This window comes from Podarcis pityusensis (assembly GCF_964106645.2).
Source record: "Podarcis pityusensis genome assembly, chromosome: 15".
Classification (NCBI taxonomy): Eukaryota; Metazoa; Chordata; class Lepidosauria; order Squamata; family Lacertidae; genus Podarcis; species Podarcis pityusensis.
The window spans coordinates 36,467,695-36,492,045 of record NC_138040.1 but is presented as its reverse complement, the minus strand read 5'-3'; the positions used below and the strand labels follow the sequence as shown (position 1 = coordinate 36,492,045).

Sequence of the window (24,351 nt, the reverse complement as noted above, 5' to 3'; positions counted from 1 at the left end):
CAGCCCTCCAGATGTTTTTGGCCTACAACTCCCATGATCCCTAGCTAGCAGGACCAATGGTCAGGGATGATGGGAATTGTAGTCTCAAAACATCTGGAGGGCTGAGGTTGAGGAAGCCTGCCCTAAGGCTCCTCCTCTCCAGGGTCTTTCCCAAGCAGCTGCAAACTCCATCTATACACAACCAATCTCTGCTCTGCTCTTTTCATTTCTCTGCATGTCCTAGGAGACCAAGGGGGAGGAGAGCTGGTTGCAGGATGAGGGGAAATTCCCTGGTTTCTTCCACAGCCTATCTCAACGCTGCCTCTTGGCCAACCTTCTCTCCAGTCTCTGCTGCAGCCTTGGAGTTTGAACTGCTCTCTGCCAAAGTCTCTTCCTCCTCACTAAATCCTGTTACCACTTCTACTTCTGACGCTTCCACCTCCCAATCTGCTCCTTCTTCTCCCTCTGAGCACGCATCATCGTCCCGCCACCAATCCCCTGGCTCTGAGCCTTCTTCCCCATGGGGGTCCCTTGGGGGTCTCCCAACTGGTGCCTCCCACCACTTCTCAGCATCCAGCCAGTCCGTGATACCTGAAGGTTGAACCCAGAGCTTCCTGCATACAAAGCAGATGTTCTACCACTGAGCCGCAGCTCTTCCCAAGACTTCTAAATGTATGGTGAATAATAGCCTCATTGCTAACATTTATTTTTTTCTTCCTCAAATGTCCTTGGGTTTCCTATTTATTTACTTAAGAATTTTCATCCCGGCATTTCATTTAACTGAGCTTGTATATTTCCATTGTCCTAGATGCTTTTTGCAAATTTGGTGCCTGAAATGGTAGACATTGTTGGAAGCACTAAACTACACAAGGGTTCCTATGTGGCTGTGAAAGGCAGAAAGTGAGTAAATTCAAGTTCTCCTTTATTTTAATTGCTAAAACAACAACAGCAGCTCGGAATGTGAAAGTTTATTGTGACTGCTATTGCTTGATCATACTGGCTGCTGTTGAGTAAGAGGTTGTGAGTATTGGATGCCAGTTCATTTCTGAGCCCAATTCCTGGTGCTCCCCTTAATTATAAAGCCCTAAATGACTCAAACCCCAAATATCTGAAAGAACTCCTCCTTCTCTACGGGTGCTTCTAGGTTGTTCCACCACCCTCATAAGTTTGGGGAGTTGTGGTCAGGGATTGGGCATTTTCTGCAGCAGCTCCTAGGTTGTGGAATTCCCTCCCCACAGAGGTTGTGTCTGGTACCCTCTTTATACTGTACATATGCTGAAGGCACATCTCCTTTCCCTTGACTTTCACATGTGACATAGGTGTCTTCAGGACCTACCCTCTTCCTGTGACTGTAACCTGCTCTAGATGTTTTAATATTGAATGTTAAATGGTTATAATTCACTCTGGAACCTGCTGGTGAAGGGTAGATGTCAAAAGAATAGCAATTTAGGGCACATAGACAGTGGGATGTCTTTGCACACTTGTGTCTTCTTAAGCGTCCCGCTCTACTCTTCTTCCATACAGCATAGGTGTCTGTTGTAAATGGAGGGGGGAAAAACCATAATCTTTTTCTTTGTATACAGTTTTATTATACATTTATTATTTGAAATGTAAGAGTGCAATAAAACAACTTGTATTCCAAAAGCACTTAGTCCACATTTAAGTTTAGTTGTTCTCTCCCTCCAGCCCATCCATCTCTTCCTTAGAGAATTTTAGGTTTCTCGTGAGCATCGTTTTGCTTTCCCAATGCCCTTTCCTAACCACACGTGGGGTTTTAAAAAATTTTTTAAAGAGATTTTATAAATAAATAAATAAATAAAGTCAAACTGAGGCAAAATAGAGAATATAACCAAAATGTTGCTAGGAAGAGGAATCCTTTTGAGCTGCACTGCTGGGATACAATCCTAGGGACATGAATGGTGAAATCCAAAGCCATGCTGAGCTCAAACCAATGGGGCAGAAACAAAAGGGTGTGTGTGTGTGCATTTCTCCATATTTTCATCTTTTAGTGCCTCTCCCCACCAATTTTTCCTCCCATTGCTCCCAAACAGAAAGGAAATCAGTATGCCAATTCCAGGGCTGCTGCATTTCCAACTTGTGATGGAACCACGTCAGGAGAGTGGGAGAGCTGTGGATCCAGTGGCTCTAAAGCCTTTCCCAATCCACCCTGGAATGAAATGATCTGCTTTTGTTCTTATCATCCTTGGAACTGACAGTGGATTCAGCGGCAAAGCAAGCCGATCGGGCGTCTGAGGTGGCGTGCATGGCCTGCACCCAGGGGCGGGGCCAGCCACCTGCAGGGTGGGGTGAGCCGGGGCAGAACGCTCCGCGGGCCCTCTGAGGAGTCTGCCTGCCTCCTCCCACTAAGCCTCCCTACAGCTGAGGGGGAGGCGGTTGGCAGACTGTTTGGGCAACACGGAGCCTGCAGGCGCCCAAGCCACCACGTCACTCCCAGGAGAGACGCGTGGCTCAGGCGTGCCTCAGGCCCCGCGGTGAGTGCCACCTGGCATTTTGTCACCTCCCTCAGTGGTGACACCCGGGGCAACCCACCCCCACCGCCCGCCTTCCTCTGCCCCTGCATGGATTGACAAATGTGAAGGAGGTTTTCACCGCCACGATGGAGTAGTCTGCAAGCATAGACCTCCTTCTATGCAGGGCACATTGACAGATCTGCAGTATCTCTTGGGTTCTGTGACATCTTTCCAAGGACTTTAGGATTGCTCTCTAAATATGTGATATAATGATTATATCATTAGACATAACATCATATGAATAAAAAGCCATACATTATATGAATGAAAACATAATTTCATCAAGATTATTTTTGTATGGTGTTTTACCAATCTGCAAGTGCACTTTTTGAAAAATCAAAATCTGAGTAAATATCACAGCAAGCAGAAATAGAGTGGGATTCATGAGGAATGCAAAACAGGGTGGATCAAACCAACAGAACACTAAAGCAATGGAGCAGGGGAAATCTTTTTACCCCTGCTATTTGAACAAGAAATGCTGTTTTCTCTAAATGAATGTAGATTAGGGCAGTAGAATCTTGCTTTCAAATAATATTTTCTATGCTCTGGTGCAGCATATAAATCACAAAGCACTGAAGCATAGTTGAGTCCCAGCCTGACAGCACTACATGCAGATGTTTGGGGGTGGAGCAATGTGAAGTATAGAACTTTAGATTTCAACCTACTTTTGTCCCTTCATTAAATAAAAAAGTACCTTAGATATTGGTTGATAAAACACAATTACTTTTAAAATAGATAAATAGCAAAATCAATCAAATTTAGACAAGGAGCTTCTATATGCCTACTTGGGAGTAAGACTCATTTATTCAGTGGGGTGTATTTGTGTGTGAACATGCATACATCTCAATTTGCAATATTTATTGTATTATTATTTTCTTAAGAATTATATACTGCTTAATTAACAAAAGCTTCTAAGCAGACTTCAATATAGATTTGGATTGTCACGGTGGCAGCTACGTTGGTCTGCAGTTTCCTAATTTGTAGTGCTGTGCTACATTTTCCAGACAAGAAAATGATCTGTGGACATTTCTTCTTCCTGCAGATATATTGTGGTCTGTGGTTATATCACTCTGCACAGCGTAACTACTTTCCTAAGGGACTTTTTAGCCCCAGCCTCTGGGCAGGTTGCCACTGAGATTGTCTTTTTGGGAGAGTAAGTATATCACATTGATTTCAATGGGGGGGAAAATACAATACCATCCAGATTCCTGGAGTGGAAATTGCATTAATTCTTGCATCTACTAGCAACACAACTACCATTCTTAAGTACCTTGCATTGTATGAATGTATAATGCTAACCTTCTTTAGTGCTGCACCAAATGTTTAGGGTACAAGCAAAGCAAAGCACTCAGCAAGTGTGGCTGACTGTCACAATGAAATTGCAGTGAGAAAGCCTATCTCTTACTACTTTATTGAGCAAGTAACACAGGAACAGCCAAAACCACTCCTCTTACCTATGGATGCATAAAGTATCTGAGCTGGTACCTGAGTAACATCCATAGCTGTTGTGCCACAGGTCAAAGGCCCAACCATAGGGGGACACCCCCCCTCCACTTATTTTAGCAAGGATCCCTTTTCTGGGTGACTGACAGAAGGAGGTAGGGTTGGAAGTACTTGAGAAATACAAACAAAATCCTCTTGGTTAATTTTCAATGGGGCCTTGCCTTGCTGAAAGGGAATGATGGGTTTGAACTTTTCAGGATGGGCAAAATGGTTACTTGATTTAGTACTTGCTTCACTCTTGTTGCTCCAGCTACACACACACACACACACACACACACACACACACTTTCTTCCAAGGGTGTTACTGCAGATGTTTAGAATTGTACTGAAAAAGCAATCATATATTGTTGTACATACCCCAGTATCTGAGTGGTGAGAGACTCCAGGGGTGCCCCAGTGCTTACCCAGGGTTCAGTTTCCTTGGGATGAAGGTCAACTGAGACTCTGATGTTTATAGCGTTTATGGTTTTATTTATACACGTGTACAACCTGAGCATAGGATAGAAGGTCTCACAGCATTAACATTCCAACAGACCTTGCCTCCCCATTTGGTTCCTAGCCCCCCAGGCATACACTTGGATTCAGCACAGCCTAGAAAGTCAAGACTTTCTCACTAGCTTCCAACCTAGTCAAAACTCAAACACCAAAAACAAATTCCTCTGTCCTATTGTCTTCCTTCATCAGATGACCTGGCATCCAGCCAAGTGGGGGTGGCGGGGAACGCTTCCCTCCTGAAAACATAATCAGTTGTCACTTTGGTAAGACATCTCTTTAAGATGCTGATGAGGCCAGCCAAGACCATCACCTTCACAAATGAATTGGTTTAACCAGTTCACTAGTAAATTCTAAGCATGGACACAGAATCACAGGCCTATATATACATATTCATTCTCAGGAATTGATGGACACCTTCATTCTCTCTGCATACATTTCTCCTATCTAGAAATGATCCAGGTCTGGAACTGGAAACTATATTCAGATGTTATGCTGCATATTCCACTTTCTTCCAAGGTTCTGTGATGAAGACTGAAGATCTGCAGAGAGTTCAGGTAGGACTTCCTCCTCTTCTTCACAAACAGAGTCTAATGGGAGAGTGCCTTAGCTGTGAATTCTCTTTTGCAGAACCAAAGGAATGATAGAAATATAGGAAGCTGCATTATACCAAGTCAGACAATTGCTCATCTAGTTCAGCATTGTCCATACTGCAGCAGTTGAGGTTCCCAATCTTAACTTTGAAATGCCAGAGATGAGTGTGGGACCTTCTATGTGCCAAGCTGATTCTATACTACTGAGCGACAGCCCTGCTTGTAATTTGCAGGTGTTTACTGAGTTTGAGTTGGAAATAATCTTCCTGCACTAGGAAAGTAACACTCCATTTTGAGTTGATCCCAAGTCCCTGTGAGTCTGGGGCAGAGTTGAAAAGGAATGCAGAATGAGCAGAACTTCCCCCCAATATTTATCCTGCAAAGCTTGAGTAGTAATTATACGAACATCCAGTAACTAAGAGTTGAAAACTTTATTAGAACCATGGAATAACTTTTCCTGCCTGGGCATAAAAAAACAACTGTCAACAGCCAGAATGGAAACTGAAACTAAACCAAAGCATGTGATTTGTTCCTAAGGGGCAATATATACAGTACAGTATATAGTTATTATAACTATATTGTAACGGCAGTGGCTGCTGATTCAGTGTAGATACTTAGATAGGTGGGTCAATGGTTTCATCCATTATTTGGCAGCTTCTTCTAGTCCAAGGATGAGGAATCTTTGGCCCACCAGATGTTGTTGCACTCAAACTCCCATCAGCCCCAGGTCGTAGGCCAGTGACCAACAAGAATGGAAGTTGGATTCCAGCAACCTCCAGAATGCCACACACTCCCCATTCCTACCCTATTCTGTTGGGAAACATTCACAATTGCCCACTACAGATATTTGCCCTTGCAACTTACCATGCTCTTTATATGAGCGTTTGTTTCTTTAATGTATTGCACAATTGAGCTGAATTTGGAATATGTGAACTGATGGAGGGAGGGTCGAGAAGCAAACATTCACACACACACACACACACACACACACCAAGTGCTACCACACCCTCCCATTAGGTTGTAGGGGTTGTCAGCCTGAGGTTACTGAGGGGAGCTCTGATGTAGCAGTGAAGCTTAAAATCAAGGAGGAAATTTAGAAAAGCAGAGAAGACCTCAGGCTTCACTCCTGAGAAATAATTTCAATATTTTTGTCCTCCCCTGAAAAAGAAAAGAAAATCACCAAAATGTCCTTTTTCCAATTTGCTGCTGCCTGTGAATGAAGTATCAAATTGGAGAGGATGACATTTTCCCCAATCCCTTTTCTTAGGGGAAGCAAGAAGAATTTTTGATAGTGGGAGGGTTGATAAGGGCAGAGAGCAACTCCTATTTGCGAGTCATGCTCAGCTCAGATTATAGCCAGACTTTTAGTAACAGCAGTGCTTGTACAAAGGTGAAGCTGCAGTCCTGTTCAGATGTATGGGTGGACTAAGCCCAGCTGAACACAGTTTTACTTTAGAGTAAATATGAATAAGATTAGGCTGCCAGCTTACTTCTAGCCTCCCCTCTCTTCTCTTGTTGGGAAATAGATGGGGAAAGCTGAAGCATGTCTTGTCTTGGCTGACACATGTTCTGCCAACCCCTATATTGAGGATACTACTAACATCATGAGGTAAGATGGGGGGGGGGGGTTTGCTGGGGGGGTAGTGTTAAGTATAATAGTTTAATTGTGCATTGAAATAGAAAATGATTCTCTACGTATTGCTAAAGAGGTATGGGAATTGCCATAGGAGTTAAAGAAAAGCTCTCTGATGGGTTAGTGTTTAACTGTTAAAGTATCTCTGCTCTGCTCTCTCATGTGGTGTTTAATTTTAGATCACATGAAAAACTTATTCAGTTGCAAATAGCCATTTTGAGGAGAGTTGTTCTTTTTCTGAAAGCCACAGAGGACAAAGGATGGGATAATGATTTCTCTTCAGGTGAACATCGCCTTAGGCTGGAATGCAGGCGACAAGAAAGACAGAGCTTTGTTTTTAACTCTGATCATAGTTATTTTATATTTGTAAGAAGCTGAACCTATATTTAGACAAACGTGATTTTATACAACTTTCTGGATGTAACATTGATTGTTTTGTGTCTGTTTTGGAACAAGTTCCGTTAGTAAAGCTCTGAAACCATAAACCCAAACCATCTTAAAAAATTGTCTTGTAGGTTGCTTATTCTTTCATTTTTTTGAATAGGAACAATAGTTCTACTGACCAGGTGATATGTAGGTTTTTCTAGAGCTAAACTCTGCTTTTCAGATTCCTTTTTCATGTTTTTATGTAGAGCAGATACAGGCCTACTTCTAGTACACCTGTGTGTGGAGTGAATCACATTAGATTGCTTGTGGAGAATTACACAGTTGTGAATGCATCTATCTATTTAGGTATTTGTAAGGAAAACTCTGAACATAGCCATCTTCTTGATCTACCAATTTTATTTGCTAAAACCTTACTCTCTGAGAAGAATATTTTTAATGGAGGGCTATTCCTTTATGTAAGTCACTACCTGCAATTTGGAGTGGCTGAAATGAGATTTAGGCTTAATACATTAGTGAGAACTGGGTCTCAGTCATCTGTATAATACATACTGTATCAAGATTAAGCATGGAGAAGTCTATCAATCCTAGTTTCTCTCAGTTTTTAATTTTTCCAATGATAAGTTTAGTTTTCACATTGGCTTATGATTTTTATTTTTTAAAAAAAATAAAAATACCTTCAGCATGGATCTCAGAAGCAGAACATTCAGAGTAGAATGTGTTAGTGAACATGTTTCATTTCTTCTGATTCTGTGGGTGGGTGGGATTCATGGTTCTGGAACTACAAGTATTTTATTTTTCATGCAGGGTACTGTCCATCAAGAATCACTTCCCAAACACCAAAGTCATAATACAGATCATCCAGTCGTCTAACAAGGTTGGGCTGTCTATTTATCTGTGGTGTATATCAGCTTCAGACAAATCCCAAATCCTAAGCCAAAGTGTGGTAACTCAGAGATATTCTTGGAATGTCTCAGTCACCATCCCAAGTTGAAGTGAGGTTGTTCCAAAGTGTCATGTGATGCCTTAGTGACTCAGACACCAACAAAATGCTGCAAATGAATGTAAAGCTATGTGGTTAGAAACCAGTGGTGGGAAAATGTTTCCAGCCTGAGAGCCACATTCGTTTCTTGACAGCCTTCCAGGGTGGGTGTCACTTCCTTAGTGGCCACATAGTCCTCCTGCTTGTCTGTTTTAATTGGAAACTTAATATCCTGCTGTTTCTCATCCTTCCACATTTCCCCCCTTTTTCACCTGAAACAGGTCTACCTTCCAAAGATCCCCAACTGGGACTGGAGGAGAGGGGATAGTATAATCTGCTTTGCTGAGCTCAAACTTGCGTTAATAGCACAGAGTTGTGTGGTGCCCGGCTTGACTACACTGTTGACCAGTCTGTTCATTAGGGAAGACTCCAAGGTAATTCATTTTCCAATTCTTTAATGGGTGTTGAGTTAACCAGAGCATTCCTTACTGCAGATTTATCAGTACAGCTGTTCCACTGTTTACAGTTAAATAAATAACAGATATATATTTTACAGGTTTGGACATCACCATGGGCTAGGGTGATTCTCCATAGAACCTGCAGCCCTCTAGATACCTGGATAGCAGCTAGGGATGCAGAAGGAATTTGTTTGGTCTGCTTTTTGCAGTGGACTCTCCTTACCTGACACTCCCAAACTTACTTGTACAGTGGTACCTCGGGTTAAGTACTTAATTGGGCTAGGTGTTCATCAGTATGCGGATGATACCCAGCTCTACCTCTCTTTAAAATCAGAACCAGTGAAGGCGGTGACGGTCCTGTGTGAGTGTCTGGAGGCGGTTGGAGGATGGATGGCGGCAAACAGATTGAGATTGAATCCTGACAAGACAGAAGTACTGTTTCTGGGGGACAGGAGGCGGGCAGGTGTGGAGGATTCCCTGGTCCTGAATGGGGTAACTGTGCCCCTGAAGGACCAGGTGCGCAGCCTGGGAGTCATTTTGGACTCACAGCTGTCCATGGAGGCACAGGTTAAATCCGTGTCCAGGGCAGCTGTGTACCAGCTCCATCTGGTACGTAGGCTGAGACCCTATCTGCCCGCGGACTGCCTCGCCAGAGTGGTGCATGCTCTGGTTATCTCCCGCTTGGACTACTGCAATGCGCTCTACGTGGGGCTACCTTTGAAGGTGACCCGGAAACTACAACTAATCCAGAATGCAGCAGCCAGACTGGTGACTGGGAGCGGCCGCCGGGACCACATAACACCAGTCCTGAGAGATCTGCATTGGCTCCAAGTACGTTTCCGAGCACAATTCAAAGTCTTGGTGCTGACCTTTAAAGCCCTAAACGGCCTTGGTCCAGTATATCTGAAGGAGCGTCCCCACCCTCATCGTTCTACCCGGACACTGAGGTCCAGCACCGAGGGCCTTCTGGCGGTTCCCTCACTGCGAGAAGCCAAGCTACAGGGAACCAGGCAGAGGGCCTTCTCAGTAGTGGCGCCCTCCCTGTGGAATGCCCTCCCACCAGATGTCAAAGAGAACAACAACTACCAGACTTTTAGAAGACATCTGAAGGCAGCCCTGTTTAGGGAAGCTTTTAATGTTTGATGTATCACAGTATTTTAATATTCTTTTGGAAGCCGCCCAGAGTGGCTGGGGAAACCCAGCTAGATGGGCGGGGTATAAATAATAAATTTATTATTATTATTATTATTATTATTATTATTATTATTATTATTATTTCCGTAGGTCCGTTCTTAACCTAAAACTGTTCTTAATCTGAAGCACCACTTTAGCTAAGGGGGCCTCCCGCTGCCGCCACGCCACCGGAGCACGATTTCTGTTCTCATCCTGAAGCAAAGTTCTTAACCCGAGGTACTATTTTTGGGTTAGCGGAGTCTGTAACCTGAAGCGTATGTAACTCGAGGTACCACTGTAGATCATATAATAATGCATGGCAGTATATTACATTGCACACACATGTGCGCGTGCACACACACACGCACATCTCACATCTTTGCTGTCCCCCCTCACTTTCCCCCTTTTATCTCTGTATCACTATACACACACACACAGCTTTTTTGCTGTCCGTAGACTCAACGCACACAGTGCAACAATAGCATATATCAACAGTTAATAAGGTGTAAGTTCGGCCTTGCTAGGCAACAGAGGAGCTTTAGCCTATACATACTGATTTCTGATTTTTACTGCCTCTGAGAGGAATTTTGCTACAGCCAGTGTAATAGCATCAATCTTATTCTCGAGGAGAACATTGACATGAAAAGAGCCAGCAATTCCAGGTTGTTCTGTTAATATTGGATTGATTAGGTGCTGTCTGACCTGTTTATACAGACTACATTATAATAAAATATGCTTCATACATTCAACATCCTGGGAACATGGGCACAGCCTATCTTGGTATGAGACACCAGCCAATCTTCCCCTCAGTACTTCAAATGGCAAAACAGATGGTGATAGATACCATCAAATATATATGGCGATAGTTAGATATGATCAAATATATATTACTATACAGTGGTACCTCAGGTTATGTATGCTTCAGGTTACAGACGCTTCAGGTTACAGACTCCGCTAACCCAGAAATAGTACCTCGGGTTAAGAACTTTGCTTCAGGATGAGAACAGAAATTGTGTGCCAGCAGCGCAGCGGCAGCGGGAGACCCCATTAGCTAAAGTGGTACCTCAGGTTAAGAACAGTTTCAGGTGAAGAACAGACCTCTAGAACAAATTAAGTTCTTAACCCGAGGTACCACTGTGTGTGTGTGTGTGTGTGTGTGTGTGTGTATACTGTGTGTGTGTATATATCTCTACACACACACACCATATTTTTCTGTGTATAAGACGCCCCCATGTATAAGACGACCCCTATTTTTTTTAATCCAAACTTAAGAAAATACACTATGCACTATCTGTATATAAGACGACCCCTTATTTTAAACTTCGAAAATTTAGGAAAAAATAGTCTTATACACTGAAAAATACGGTGTGTGTGTGGTCATATATATTTGAATGCAACAAGGCTAGAACAAGGTTTAATAAAATAAATGTGTGTTATATCTATTTATATCAATGGTACAGTAATGTTCTTGAAGCAGTTAAACAACAACAAAAATAGTGTTATGAAATTGACAGTGAAATCAAAGTGTTAAAACAGCAAGCAAACAACAGACTTATAAAATCAGAGTGCATTTCATCTATCTTAGTTGTTAGATGTTGTTAGTTGGCCAGATGATGATGACAATGATGATATTTGTTACAGAAACTGATCACTTTGAATAAGCACCTACATGAAATAGAAGGCCAGGATTATAAAGTGATGACTCAGCTTCTATCCAACGATTTTATTGACATGTCCTTCAAAGACGTGGCCAAGTAAGTCCAGGATTTCCCACTACCACTGCCTTAGTTGATTAGTAAGAACATGAAATCTTTACTGGGTCACACCAGACTCATCTTGTCCAGCATTCTGTTCCCACAGTGACAAATCAGATATCTATGGGAAGCCCACAAACATGACATGAGCACAACACTGTCCTACTCATGCTTCACAGCCACTGGTATTCAGAAGTCTTGTTGCTTATGGGCCTCATTCCATCCAGGGGTTTGTGTTGTAAGCAAAGCAAGCCAATGGATGGGTCTAGTGTGTGATTACATGGTCTTGATCTTCACTCATGCATAATAATCATTTTTCCCAAGTAGAGCTCATGGGACAGCTCACTCACATTGTGTTTTACCTGTTGCGCAAATGTCTCCAGCAGGTTTTAAGAACTGATACAGTTTTCAGCAATGGTTGCTACTCTGAATCCCCCAGATTCCCCTCCTTTCTTCACTTGCTTGTTCCTTTGTCAATAACACAAACTAATCTCTTTCTTAGATTGTGCTTTTTGAAGCTGGATCTCATGCTGCTTGCTATCGAGTTTCGATCTGGCATGCAAGGAAATAGGTGGGCACCTATCCTTCTGAACTTCTTGCATTTAGCAGGATTAACTATGATATCGCAAAATCTTTGGGTTGGAATGTCACCATGGCCAGAGCAACCTGCCTAGGACCTGAGCAGGACAGATTGCTGTGAGACTACAGAAAAGCAGAGGAAGGAATATCTGATGTATAGATAAACTGGGACAAGAGAACCACATTGGGCCTCAGAGTAGCCATGCCAAGGGGAGGCTGTACATTACAAAATTGCCCCAACCCTGCTGGCATCAGATCTAAAGCATCTTTGTTCTTCCAACATAACCCCTCCCGAACACTTTTTTCTTCTCATCTCCAGCAGAAGCCCATGGGGCTTATCCATACTTGTCCCACTGCTTTCCTCCAGGGAAAACTGCTTTTTAGAGCTGAATTGGAGCAAATTGCAATCAGGACTTGCCCTGGATTGTCGTTTGTTCTGATCTATCGCTAAAGAGTGGGTCTTTTCAGGGGTGACACAAACAGAAGTGTGGGCGAGCTTTTGAAAAGGCAAAACACCACTCCACTATGTCAGCCTGGATAGCTCAGTTGGTTAGAGCATGGTGCTGATAGCACCAAGGTTTCAGGTTCAATCCCTGTATGGGATGGCTGCATTTTCCTGCATTTCAGAGGATGAATTAGGTGATTCTTAGGGTATCTTCCAAGTCTATAATTCTATGATTCTATGTTTAATGCCTCTGTAGGGAATTCAAGTGGTGAAACTCTGGATGTGATAGCAGATTCACTTACTTTGAGTAGAGATGGGGTACTTACGCCCCTTGCTGGACTACAGATCCTATCTTTCCCTGGTGCTGGCAGGGGCCTGGTGAGAGTTGGAGTCCAACTACATTTGGAGGAAACAGGTTTTCTGCCCCTGATTTAAACCCAATTCAGTCTCTGCCTGCTTTGTTTGGCTCATTGAGTAGTCACTCCACTCGGCAGATGGAACAATCAGATTAGTTGCTAAGGTCTGGGCACTGCATCCAAGGCTTCTCTACTTTTTTCTCTTTTTTTGCTCATGTAAATATTTGCCTTCCATAGAAGAAGTAAGTCACCAGGATAGAATATTGGAGTTATTTTGTTGGAGACACTGAATTCAGTAAATTGGGGGAGCTCTTCAAGTTATCCTGGACAAACCTGCATTTGCACCCTCCGTTTGCCCTAAAGATCATCTTTCCCCATCACCTCCTAGTCTCTGATTCTGCATGTAGCAGCTGTACAGATTTAATACAAATGTTTAAACAGTAAACTAAGGGAGGCTTAAATGACATTTCTTCTTGTTCTCAAACTGTTTTACAATAGCATCCTGATCAATCCACCTTCCATTATTAAACTCCATTTCGACACAATGGGCTTTTTCATCGCCAAATCTGCAGTGCAACTCAGAAGGTAATTTCTTTAATTACTTGCATCCATATTTGAACTATATTCTAAGTTGTTAAACATTGGAGTGGATGTCAAACATTGGGCAGGTGTTTTTTGTAACAGTGTTATTTTATGCTGTGTTTCACAACCAAAGAAGGGGAACTCTCATCGTTTATATATACAGGTGAAAACAGATGCGGATGAACCTCACATTTAAATGTGAACCTACCTAATTTGCAGTTTCCAAACAATATGCAAACCCACACAATTCTGCCCTTTGAAATTTGCACAAATTTTGTGATTGCATTATTTAAAAAAAAAAAATGCTACAAAAGGCATATTGTCAGGGAAAGCATGCAACAAAATGCACATATCCTCCCCCAACACAAAGACAGCCTTGACTCATGCACAACACATATAATAGGTGTGGGGAACTTTTGGTCTTCCAGATGTTGCTGAACTATAACTCTTATCAGCCCAGCATGCATGGTCAATGGCCAGAGATGATGGGAATAGGAATTCAGCAATATATTGAGGGTCAAAGATTTCCCACACCAGACATATAAGGATATACATTCCTGAATGACACGCCTGACCGCCATTTCTCTCCCCCCCACACATTTCACTACTATTCCCAGAATTGGGAGAGGTGAAATGAAGTAATTTTCTCCACCATATAACATTCTTACAGGCCTGTATCTTTTCCCATAAAATGAATCAACATTGCAGTCCTTTCTACCAGATCTCTCTGTACCTTACAAAGCATTCTGTCCCCCTAGCTTTCCATCTTTGTCCACCATGGTCACCCCCAGGACTTTGATTCCAATCTCCCCTCATCCGATGCACTTCACAAATTTATAATAACATTCTCTTCATCCTCACAAGACCCACCGTTCCTTCTCCCTCCTCTCCACCCCCAGGCCTAATTTCCCTAACTGTCGCTTTCCCAAAAGTCAAATTCCCTTGACACTTTTGTCCAGACTGTTCAGAACTATCTCTTTCCCCTCCCTTGCCACACACAACTAGATACATTTTTTTTCATTATCACCTATTTTCCACATACAACTAGCCTTATGAAATATATTAAAAACCAAAACAGAAACTTTATTCTGGAAGCATTTAGAAAATTAAAATAGGTTGAGGTACACATATTCTGGAAGCATTCAAGAATTCTTACTTTTTCTATTTTCAATGAGTTTTATGGTTGCTTTTTAAAAATGTTATATGCATTGTGAACCTATGTTGAAAAGCAGGCAAAAACAAAACAACAAAAGAAAAGACAGCCAATGTGGGGTTAAAGGTAAAGGGACCCCTGACCATTAGTTCCAGTCATGGCCGACTCTGGGGTTACGGCACTCATCTCGCTTTATTGGCCGGGTCATGTGGCCAGCATGACTAAGCCGCTTCTGGCAAACCAGAGCAGCACACGGAAATGCCGTTTACCTTCCCGCGGGAGTGGTACCTATTTATCTACTTGCACTTTGATGTGCTTTTGAACTGCTAGGTTGGCAGGAGCTGGGACCGAACAATGGGAGCTCACCCCGTCGCGGGGATTCGAACCGCCAACCTTCTGATCGGCAAGTCCTAGGCTTTGTGGTTTAACCCACAGCGCCACCCGCGTCCCAGGTGTGGGGTTAGAGTGGTTCAAATTACCAGTTCAAACCTCCACTTGGCTGGGAGCTCACTGGGTGACCTTGGACCAGTCACTGCCTGTAAGCCTAACCTACTTCACAGGGTTGCTTTGGAGACTAAATGTGGGGTGGGTGGGGTGGACCATGCACACCACCTTGATCTCCTTGGAGAAAAGGGTAGGATATAAATGCAATGCAATGCAGTAATACTGACCACAAATAAACAAGGAAATGCATACATAAAAATAACTGTTCTGACTCATTTCTGTCCTGTTAAATTTAATCCAGATGTTTTTTCTTTTCCTTTGTTGTCTAGGGCACGGTATTACTGTAGACAATGCCACAGTGACATTCTGAATCCAGAGCTAATTGTAAAGTGTCGTTGCAAAATGAAAGTCCCAAGAAAATCCTCAATCTCCCTTTCTGGTAAATTCTCCCTACATTTCAGACTGGACTAACCATGTATAAGTCAGAGGTGGATTACATAGCTAGCCTGCAAGTCCGTCATCTACCAATTTTATTTTGATATAAAATGTATATCTCCAAAGATACGGGGGAAAGGAGACTCTTGTGCTCATAGCTGTGTGGTTAAGAAACACCACATGCATGGCAAAAGGCAGTTTATAGCAGTACTAGACTAGACTACTGCAATGCATTCTATGTGGGGCTGACTTTGAAGATAGTTCAGAAGCTGGAGCTTAATTTGGTGGCTAGACTTATAACTATGACAAGGAGGACCAAGCTTACAACACTGGTACATCTACACTAGCTTGTGCTTGGTTTCCATACCAAATTCAAAGGGCTGATTTTAACCTGTCAAGTCTTATATAGCCCAGGACACCACTACCCTTTCCCATATGAACCTGCCTGGACCCTCTTGCCATCTTCAGAAGCCCTTCTCAGAGGACTCCATTCGGGGGAAGGTACAGAGGGAGACAGCACAAGAAAAGGCCTTTTCAGCAGTGGCTCTCCATTTTTGGAATGCTCTTCCTAGGGAGGTGAACCTGGCTCCAGGTCTAAGATCTATTTGGTGCCCTCGCTGAAGTAGGGTTTTTGTTTAGTGGGAAGGATGAGCTGCCACTGCAGTCCAGTGTGTGCAGGGGCATCAGAAAGTGGTTGTAGGGGCATGAGATTGCCAATTGGCTAGCCATCCTTTACCAAGCTGCTGTCAGCGAGCCAATTGGCTACCCAATTTTAGGACCACATGCCTGCATGGCGCTGACTGAAGCACCCTCTGCTTCCATAATCACTGCCTTCTGGTGTTTAGTGATGGGAATTCCTCCTGATGGTTACTGCAAAGGGAGATGGCTGCTTCATTGTTTGGGCTGCTTTACCAGCTACTGCTGAGCACAATTGTAGCCACTTGGGTCTTTGTTACTGGGAGCCATGCTTGTGCTAAGTTGCTAAAACAGCGCAAGGCAGCCCTCAGCAACCTGGTGCTCTACACAGCTTTTCTGAAGCTGTGTTTGAAGCACAGCTCCCATCAAGCCCATCCTTGCTGGCTGGGGCTGATGGAAGTTGTAGTCCAAAACATCCGGAGGCTACTAGGTTAATGAAGATGAGCACAGAGGCTCACCAAACAGGAACATTTATCTCCCAGAGATATGTGAAGCTGTAGTTAATGCCAGCTTTAGAGAACTGTTACTCCCACAGAGCTTTAGAGAACTGTTACTCCCACAGAGTGTTTGAACTGGCCATGGTCTGTTCAAGGATTTATTCTTAAACATTCTATCTTTTATTTGAACAGCAGATGGCAGGCAAGCCCCATTGCTAACCCGACTGTTTTGTTGCCTTGGTAGATTTCGCAGGAACACACATCCTCAGTGAGATCTCAGAAGTGCACATCTGTGGACTTGTTCACACATTACATTCATGAGAGATAGGGGTGGGAGGGGGAATTCAGTTCAGTTCACTTTTAACATGAACCTACTGGATTCACACTTCCCCAAACCAATCTGTGAAGCGAAAGACAGCTATCCTTTGAAATTCTCACTTTCTCTGAATTTTGTGCAGTATTTCCCCAACCACATAATGTATATATTAGGGGAATGTGTGCATTTAAAAATTCATATATTAGTGAAAATAGAACACATTACATTAGAGGAAATTGGCTGTAATAATATTTAGGGTTGGATAAACATCTTACAAAATAAATGTGCATGTTTATGAGGAGAAATCTGCACTAAAATGCTGAAGAAGTCTCACGAGGTCTAGCAAACTGATATGCAAATGTAGAAAACCCAATGTAAGCATTTGCCTATCTTCAGACGAATGTGATTTCTCTATAGTGTTCACTTTGGTGTCGGTTCCATGGCTACATAAAATAAAAAAGCTACTGCTGAGCCCAGTGTGGTTTCTTGTAATTCCACAGCATTCAATTTCCGCTGAAGGTCTAGTAAGTTCTCTTCCACACACCAAGCAAATGGAGCATCTTTGGCCAATGACTCAGTGGCTCTGGGACAGTGGACAGGTGGGGCATAAGTTTCCCACAGTGCCCTTGCAAGATTCTACAAGAAGTTGTATTATCCCATGGGAGCTCACATGGCGTGGGAAAGGCCAAGTGCTTAAAAGCTTCACCCACAAGTAGATTGGGCACTTTTTGCCCGGTGAACTATCGCACCTGCCCACCTGTGATGTTAGTGGCCTCACTGAGCTCCTTGGGTCAGTGATTAACAGGAGCAGAAAGGGATTTTTCTCTCAACATCAGTTGGCTCTTAATGAGTGCTTCATCATGTTAAGCGTTCTCAATATTCTGTAATAACTCTGTGTGGTTATGGTATTGGGTAGGATCATAATAGTAAGGTGGGGGGAATAAGGGGCCTGGAGGAAATATAGGTTCAGGGTATGCTCCTAGCTGAGGTGGAGCCCTGCCAGGTCAGAATGTCTCCCCTGATTGCCCAGTGGGATCCTGGATATTGTCCTGTCCTGTATGGCAGCCAGGGTCTAACACCAGGCAACTTCCATGGAAGGCTGCACTGGACTGTGCAACCGCAACCATTGAACGGAATGCCATTCCAACAGCAAGTGCAGATGGGAATCAATAATTGATCCTTTAAATATTCTCCATTCCTTATTGACTCTCTTCCTGATAACTTTTATATTTAAAGAATACTTAAAAAATCATTATAAGAATGAAATTCTCTTAGCAGAACTAGACCGATTCTTGCAAAACAAAAACTGTAAATAATATTATGTTAGGATATATGAAGATAACTGAATGTAATATGAGGCTGTGCATTATAAAGGAAAGAATAGACACAATAAATTAAAATTTTTGGAAGTCTTTTAAAAGTTTATTTATAGAAATCTTTTTTCTTTTTCCCCCTTTCCCCCTTCTTTTTACGAAATTTTATTTGTATGAACATAAAGGACAATTTGTTATTATATTTGTACAGAATAATTGTATAAAATTATGTACTTGTTTTTCCTTATCTTCTTCTTCTTCCTTCTTTTTTCTTTGTTCCAGCTTTGGTATTGAATATTGTTGTATATATAAACTTCTCTTTTTTTAGTTGAAACGAATAAAGATTAATTAATAATAATAATAATAATAATTGATCCTTGCCCTACTACCATGTCAACCCCTCTTACCTGCTTTATAATCACTAAAGTTTCACCCAACACTGTTATCTGGTGTGTGATAACAGTGTGAATATCTCCATGAAGCCCCCTCCCAAAGTGTGTCTACCTCTTTCTAAAGGCCAGTATCACTAGCTGTTCCTGCTAAAGCTCAGTACTGCTATCACCTCCTTGCCTGCCAGCAGGCTTACCAATTGGGAGCCAACATGGGGTGGGGGGTCTTCCCAGAAGATGCTCTGGAGATCATGGCGGGGAGCAGGGAGGGTGAAAATCACCCTCCATGCTTCCTGCCCCCGCCCAGTGCTTGTCGGAGGCGGCAGAAGATGGCAGCCCCCTCAATACTGGGGGGGCTCAGCCCCCTGCCTAGAAATATTGAGGGGGCTGAAGCCCCTTCTGCCCTCTATAGCTGGTGCCCCTGCTTGCCAGACAGAGAACCATCAAGGCACCAGACATTGACAGAGGCGGAGGAACGGGGGTGGGTGGGGGTGGGCTGCCCCGGGTCTCACCACTGAGGGGGTGACAAAATGCCGGACAAAATGTCCCTCCTGGGAGAGACATGGTGGCTGGGGCGCGCCCAGGCTCTGCGCTGCCCAAACAGTCCATCTGCTGCCTCCCCCCAGCTGTAGGGCAGCTGAGTGGGAGGAGGCAGGCAGAGTCTGGAGGCCCCCCGGTGCACCCCCCCCACTCACCCCACCCTCACCCTGCCCCTATGGGTAGCTCGTCCCGCCCTGGGTGCACCGCCCCAGGCCCCCGAGCTGCTTCCTTTGCCGCTGGACATTGGTAGCTACTGTTCCTTGACTTCATAGTACCATAAATGGCATGCTCACCAGCTCTGGTCCAGAAAGGACAAGGTGAACAAGCAGGTGGGGGGAATTGTGAGGAGGTACAGGGAGCTATTGCCAGTACGCCCACTTCCTGGAACATGGGTCTTAGCAAGTGCCCAACCATGTTGATGTTGACACCAACTTGGGATGATCTAATTGGTTGAACATTACCATTTCACTTGGCTTACGGCAGGCTTCCTCAACCTCGGCCCTCCACATGTTTTGAGATTACAATTCCCATCATCCCTGACCACTGGTCCTGCTAGCTAGGGATCATGGGGGTTGTAGGCCAAAAACATTTGGAGGGCCGAGGTTGAGTAAGCCTGGCTTAGGGGCTACCATGAACCTGAAACTGGTAATGAGATGCTTCTACATGCACTTATTTGCCACTATCAAAATGACTTTGATTGACCCTAGGCTACTGAAAAACAATTAAGACTAGCCAGAGAAGAAATGGCCTCTTAATGCTTTTTATTTCAGATAAGTTGAAAGCAGCGCAGGATTCGAGCAGTCTAGTAGTCTCACGCTCCCTTGGATATTTCCCTTTCTTGAATTTCCCCTTTCAGACTGACAGTGAGGACAGGTAAGATATTGGGGAGATCTATGTGTGCACCATGTGTGCACCATTTCCTGGTCTGAATTCCTTGTGAATTTGTGTGAGCATGAGATGGGAGAAAGGAGGTTATGTTTCTTTTAAAGTTATGATGTCTAAGCCTTCTTTGCACTTTACATCTAATGCGGGGGGCAGCTGGATCTGACTGGCTGAAGTTTGTCACTATTTATGGTGGGCATTTTGAAATTTGGGGATTCTGTGCCGCATTATGAGCTGAGCCCAGATCAATCTGAATTCTGGTTTGAAGTGGGGTTCTCACCCAACTGCCATTGGTTACATCTCTCTGCCAGGTCTACCTCTTTCTGAAGCAAAGGTCAGGCTCACTAATGATAGGCTGACCCCCCCCCCCATGGGGATATTTTATTACTGCTTTTTAGGGGGACAATTCTCCCAAAAATTCCAGAAGGGATTTGGCACATCCTGTAGGTGTGAGGAACCTTTGATATTTCAAATGCTGAACTTCAACCTCCACCCCTGGTGGCCATTGCCCATTCTTTCTTGGGTTGATGGGAGCTGTAGTTCAGTATTCCCAAACACCTGTCTTACTAGGTCCCACTTAAGTTCCTGTGGGAAGAACCTTGTGTCCCTTTCCACAAGCAACAGTTCCTCATATGCCTTGGATAGGACACAATGGACTATAGCAGGATATCTATCCAAAGGCATTTCCAGAAGTGAAAACAGTGGAGAGCTACTGGGAGAACCTTTATCACAATGATGTAGATGTTACTTTTTAAAATAGTTATTATAAAGCCATATAAAGAAGAAGAAAAGCCCTTGGCCACCTCAAAAGGTAAGCAAAGGAAGTAGCAACCCACTCCTGAAAAATCTGGAGACTATTCTTCCCTACCTTCATGACCAAGTGGTTGCTTTCATTTATACCCCAAGGAGCTCAATGTTAGCCCCCTCATTTAATTCTCACAGCTGTAAGGTAGGTTGGGCTGAGAGGCAGTCACTGGTCTAAGGTCACCCAGTGAGTTTAATAAGTGAGTGGGGCTTTGAATCCTGGTTTCCCAGCTTCTAGTCCAACACTCTAACCACTACACCACACTGTCCCCCTGATTTCACAGGAGGGTTTCATTTCCCCCAGTGAATGGCAAAAAAGACATTTTCATTTATTGATTTAGACACTGTTTTAGTATCTTCCTTTAATGAGTTAAGTAAGTGGTAAAATATTGGAGGAGAGCAGCTTAAATGCCCCCTCCTATATGTATGTGTGTACACAGACAGACATGCACAAGGGCGTTCTACCAATTTGTTCAGGAGGAGAGGAATTCGTCATTAAGTTTACAATACAGTCTCTCCCCGCCCCCTGTGTCCACAGCATAATTTGAAGAAGGTGGGGAGAGAGAGAGACTCTCTCAACCTGCTGAAATATCATTATTAAAATGTGCATGAAAAGTCAATTATGCCAGAGGGAGGTATTTAAGAGAAGCGAGTTTCCTTACTGTGGGATTACACCTTGGGGATTACAGAGATTGCTGAAATCTTTGCAGCTGTTTAACTTAAAAGAGGAGAGGATTTTCACTGTCAGATGTTCTCTATAGCCCTTGCAAGAGGAGGGCAAGGACTGAAGGAAAGCCATTGTTCCCGTGGCCCTTGAAACTAACTCCTGCCTTCAAACAGCAGAGGAGGAGATTACCGCAGCCAAGGTTTGCCCCGTACAGGGCCAGATTAAGACCTTTAGAGGCCCTAAACACCAAAAAGATCACAGTTCTCCCCTGCCCCCACTGGTATGCAACTCAAAATACAAACATTACTAAAGAGGAGACTGAGAGGTGATATGATAGCCATCTTCAAATATCTGAAGGACTGTCACATGGAGCAAGCTTGTTTTCTGCTGCTCCAGAGGGTAGGACCCAAACCAATGGCTTCAAGTTACAAGAAAGGAGATTCTGACTAAACACCAGCAACAACTTTCTGACAGAGCTGTTCAACAGTGGAATGGACTTCCTTGGAAGGTAGTGGATTCTCCTTCACGGGAGGTTTTTATTTTATTTTTTCCCAAAAAATTATTCATTTTATAACACAATTGAACAACACAAACAGAAAAACAAACAATACAAACAAATTCTTGACTTATCCTTATTTTTTCTAAACATTGTTAGGTGAGCTTTCCCAAGTCCCCACTATCTGATTTTCATTTTAGCTCATCTTTAGCAGTTTACATATATCATAATTTTTAACCATTTTTTAAATCACACTTACTTTTACCTTAAAAATCTTCACATTTTATGCCTTACAAATAATATTTTAAAATACACTATATACTACTTCTAATCCTACCCTAGACAGCATCTGAAAAAACAGAGACATCACCTTGCCAACAAAGGTCCGTATAGTTAAAACTATGGTTTTCCCAGTAGTGATGTATGGAAGTGAGAGCTGGAACCATAAAGAAGGCTGATCACCGAAAAATTGATGCTTTTGAATTATGGTGCTGGAGGAGACTCTTGAGAGTCCCATGGACTGCAAGAAGATCAAACCTATCCATTCTTAAGAAAATCAGCCCTGAGGCTGAGGCTCCAATACTCTGGCCACCTCATGAGAAGAGAAGACTCCCTGGAGAAGACCCTGATGTTGTGAAAGATTGAGGGCACAAGGAGAAGGGGATGACAGAGGACGAGATGGTTGGACAGTGTTCTTGAAGCTACCAGCATGAGTTGACCAAACTGCAGGAGGCAGTGGAGGACAGAAGTGCCTGGCGTGCTCTGGTCCATGGGGTCACGAAGAGTCGGACATGACTAAACAACTAAACAACAACAACAACAAAACCCTATAGCCTATATCCACTTCCAAAGCTATTCTAAGATTTAAATATTAATATGTTTTTTTTTCAAATATTGTTTAAACTTCTTCCAGTCTTCTTCCACTGTCTCTTCTCTCTGGTCTCAGAGTCTCCCAGTCAGTTCGGCAAGTTCCATATAGTCCATCATCTTCATCTTCATCTCAAACGTTTGTTGGGGGAGACCTAGGTTTTTTTTGTGGGGGGAGTTATTTTTCCTGTCTTCACGCTTTTTATGATGGAGGACCGCTGTAGCCACCCCCAACGACACGTTCTCAAGATGGAGGGGGAGGGAACAGCTGCAGTTGCCTGCGGTTCCTGCGCAATGTTTGCCATTTTGCCAAAGGTTGCAGGCAGCTTTACCTGCAGCAATTGCATGTTGATTGCCCTCTTAAAAGACAAAGTCCAGCAACTGGAGGAACGTGTAGCTATGCTCCAAAGAATTAGAGAGCTGGAGCTCTTCTTGGAAGCAACAGAGCACACCGTCTCCACCAAGGAGGAGACAGGGGACTCCCCTGAGAAGGACGCTAGATCACCAACACAGGAGCCAGATATATGGAGAAACGTGACTCAAAGAAGTAGGAGGCCCAGGGTTCGCTCTGATTGTTTAGAAATACACAATCGCTTTGAGGTCCTCTCCCCTAGCATGGAAGACGAAGAGCAGACTCCATTTGAGGATCTCTCCCTCATTACAGTCGATCAGGTATATGAAGACGAGCAGCAAAGTCAGTCCTCAGGGAATGTGCAGGCGACCTTGGAGCGGACAGCTCACGGAAGAACCCCGACCAAACCTAAGAGGAGGCGTGTAGTGGTGATAGGGGATTCCCTTCTGAGGGGAACAGAAGCAGTGATCTGTGGGCCTGACAAGATGTCTCGGGAAGTGTGCTGTCTCCCCGGGGCTAAGATCCAAGATGTAACTGAACGACTGCAAGGAATCATAAAACCCACTGACAAATACCCCTTCCTCTTGGTTCATGTGGGAACCAATGACACTGCAAGCAATAGCCTCCAGAAGATCAAAAGAGACTACGAGGCTCTGGGCAGGAAATTGAAGCAATTAAATGCACAAATTGTCATCTCATCTGTCCTCCCAGTTGAACGACGTGGCCCAGGGAGAGAGGGGAAAATAGTGGAAGTGAACAGCTGGCTTCGCAAATGGTGTAAACAGGAACGGTTTGGATTCTTAGATCACAGACTGCAGTTTCTTGAAGATGGACTTCTGGCAAGCGATGGGCTGCACCTCACAACGGTTGGGAGAAATGTTTTTGCCAAAAATCTCAGAAACCTCATCAGGAGGGCTTTAAACTGACTAATGTGGGGGAGGGAGACAGTGCTCCTGAAGGTAGGAGTCTATCAATTGATGAAGATGGTCATCCAAATGTCATAGACCAAATGGAGCAAACAGCACACAGACCTAGTGGTGGGAGGAAAAAATCCTTAAATAAGAGACACGGGGGAATGATTAATGGACTTCAATGTCTGTACACTAATGCGCAAAG

The 24,351-nt window shown here is 43.6% G+C and overlaps 1 protein-coding gene across 1 annotated transcript in view; it reads left to right on the top strand.

The window, feature by feature from the left end:
• KCNU1 (potassium calcium-activated channel subfamily U member 1) overlaps positions 1 to 24,351 on the top strand; it is an 89,440-nt gene that overhangs the window by 17,429 nt on the left and 47,660 nt on the right. Inside the window, exons 9-19 of the mRNA XM_080982340.1 lie at positions 788 to 879; positions 3,553 to 3,663; positions 4,957 to 5,062; positions 6,625 to 6,707; positions 7,923 to 7,992; positions 8,379 to 8,531; positions 11,370 to 11,482; positions 11,985 to 12,053; positions 13,361 to 13,447; positions 15,371 to 15,480; positions 19,938 to 20,040. Of these exons, the coding sequence (XP_080838466.1) occupies positions 788 to 879; positions 3,553 to 3,663; positions 4,957 to 5,062; positions 6,625 to 6,707; positions 7,923 to 7,992; positions 8,379 to 8,531; positions 11,370 to 11,482; positions 11,985 to 12,053; positions 13,361 to 13,447; positions 15,371 to 15,480; positions 19,938 to 20,040 (1,097 nt within the window). The remainder of the gene's footprint in view (positions 1 to 787; positions 880 to 3,552; positions 3,664 to 4,956; positions 5,063 to 6,624; positions 6,708 to 7,922; positions 7,993 to 8,378; positions 8,532 to 11,369; positions 11,483 to 11,984; positions 12,054 to 13,360; positions 13,448 to 15,370; positions 15,481 to 19,937; positions 20,041 to 24,351) is intronic.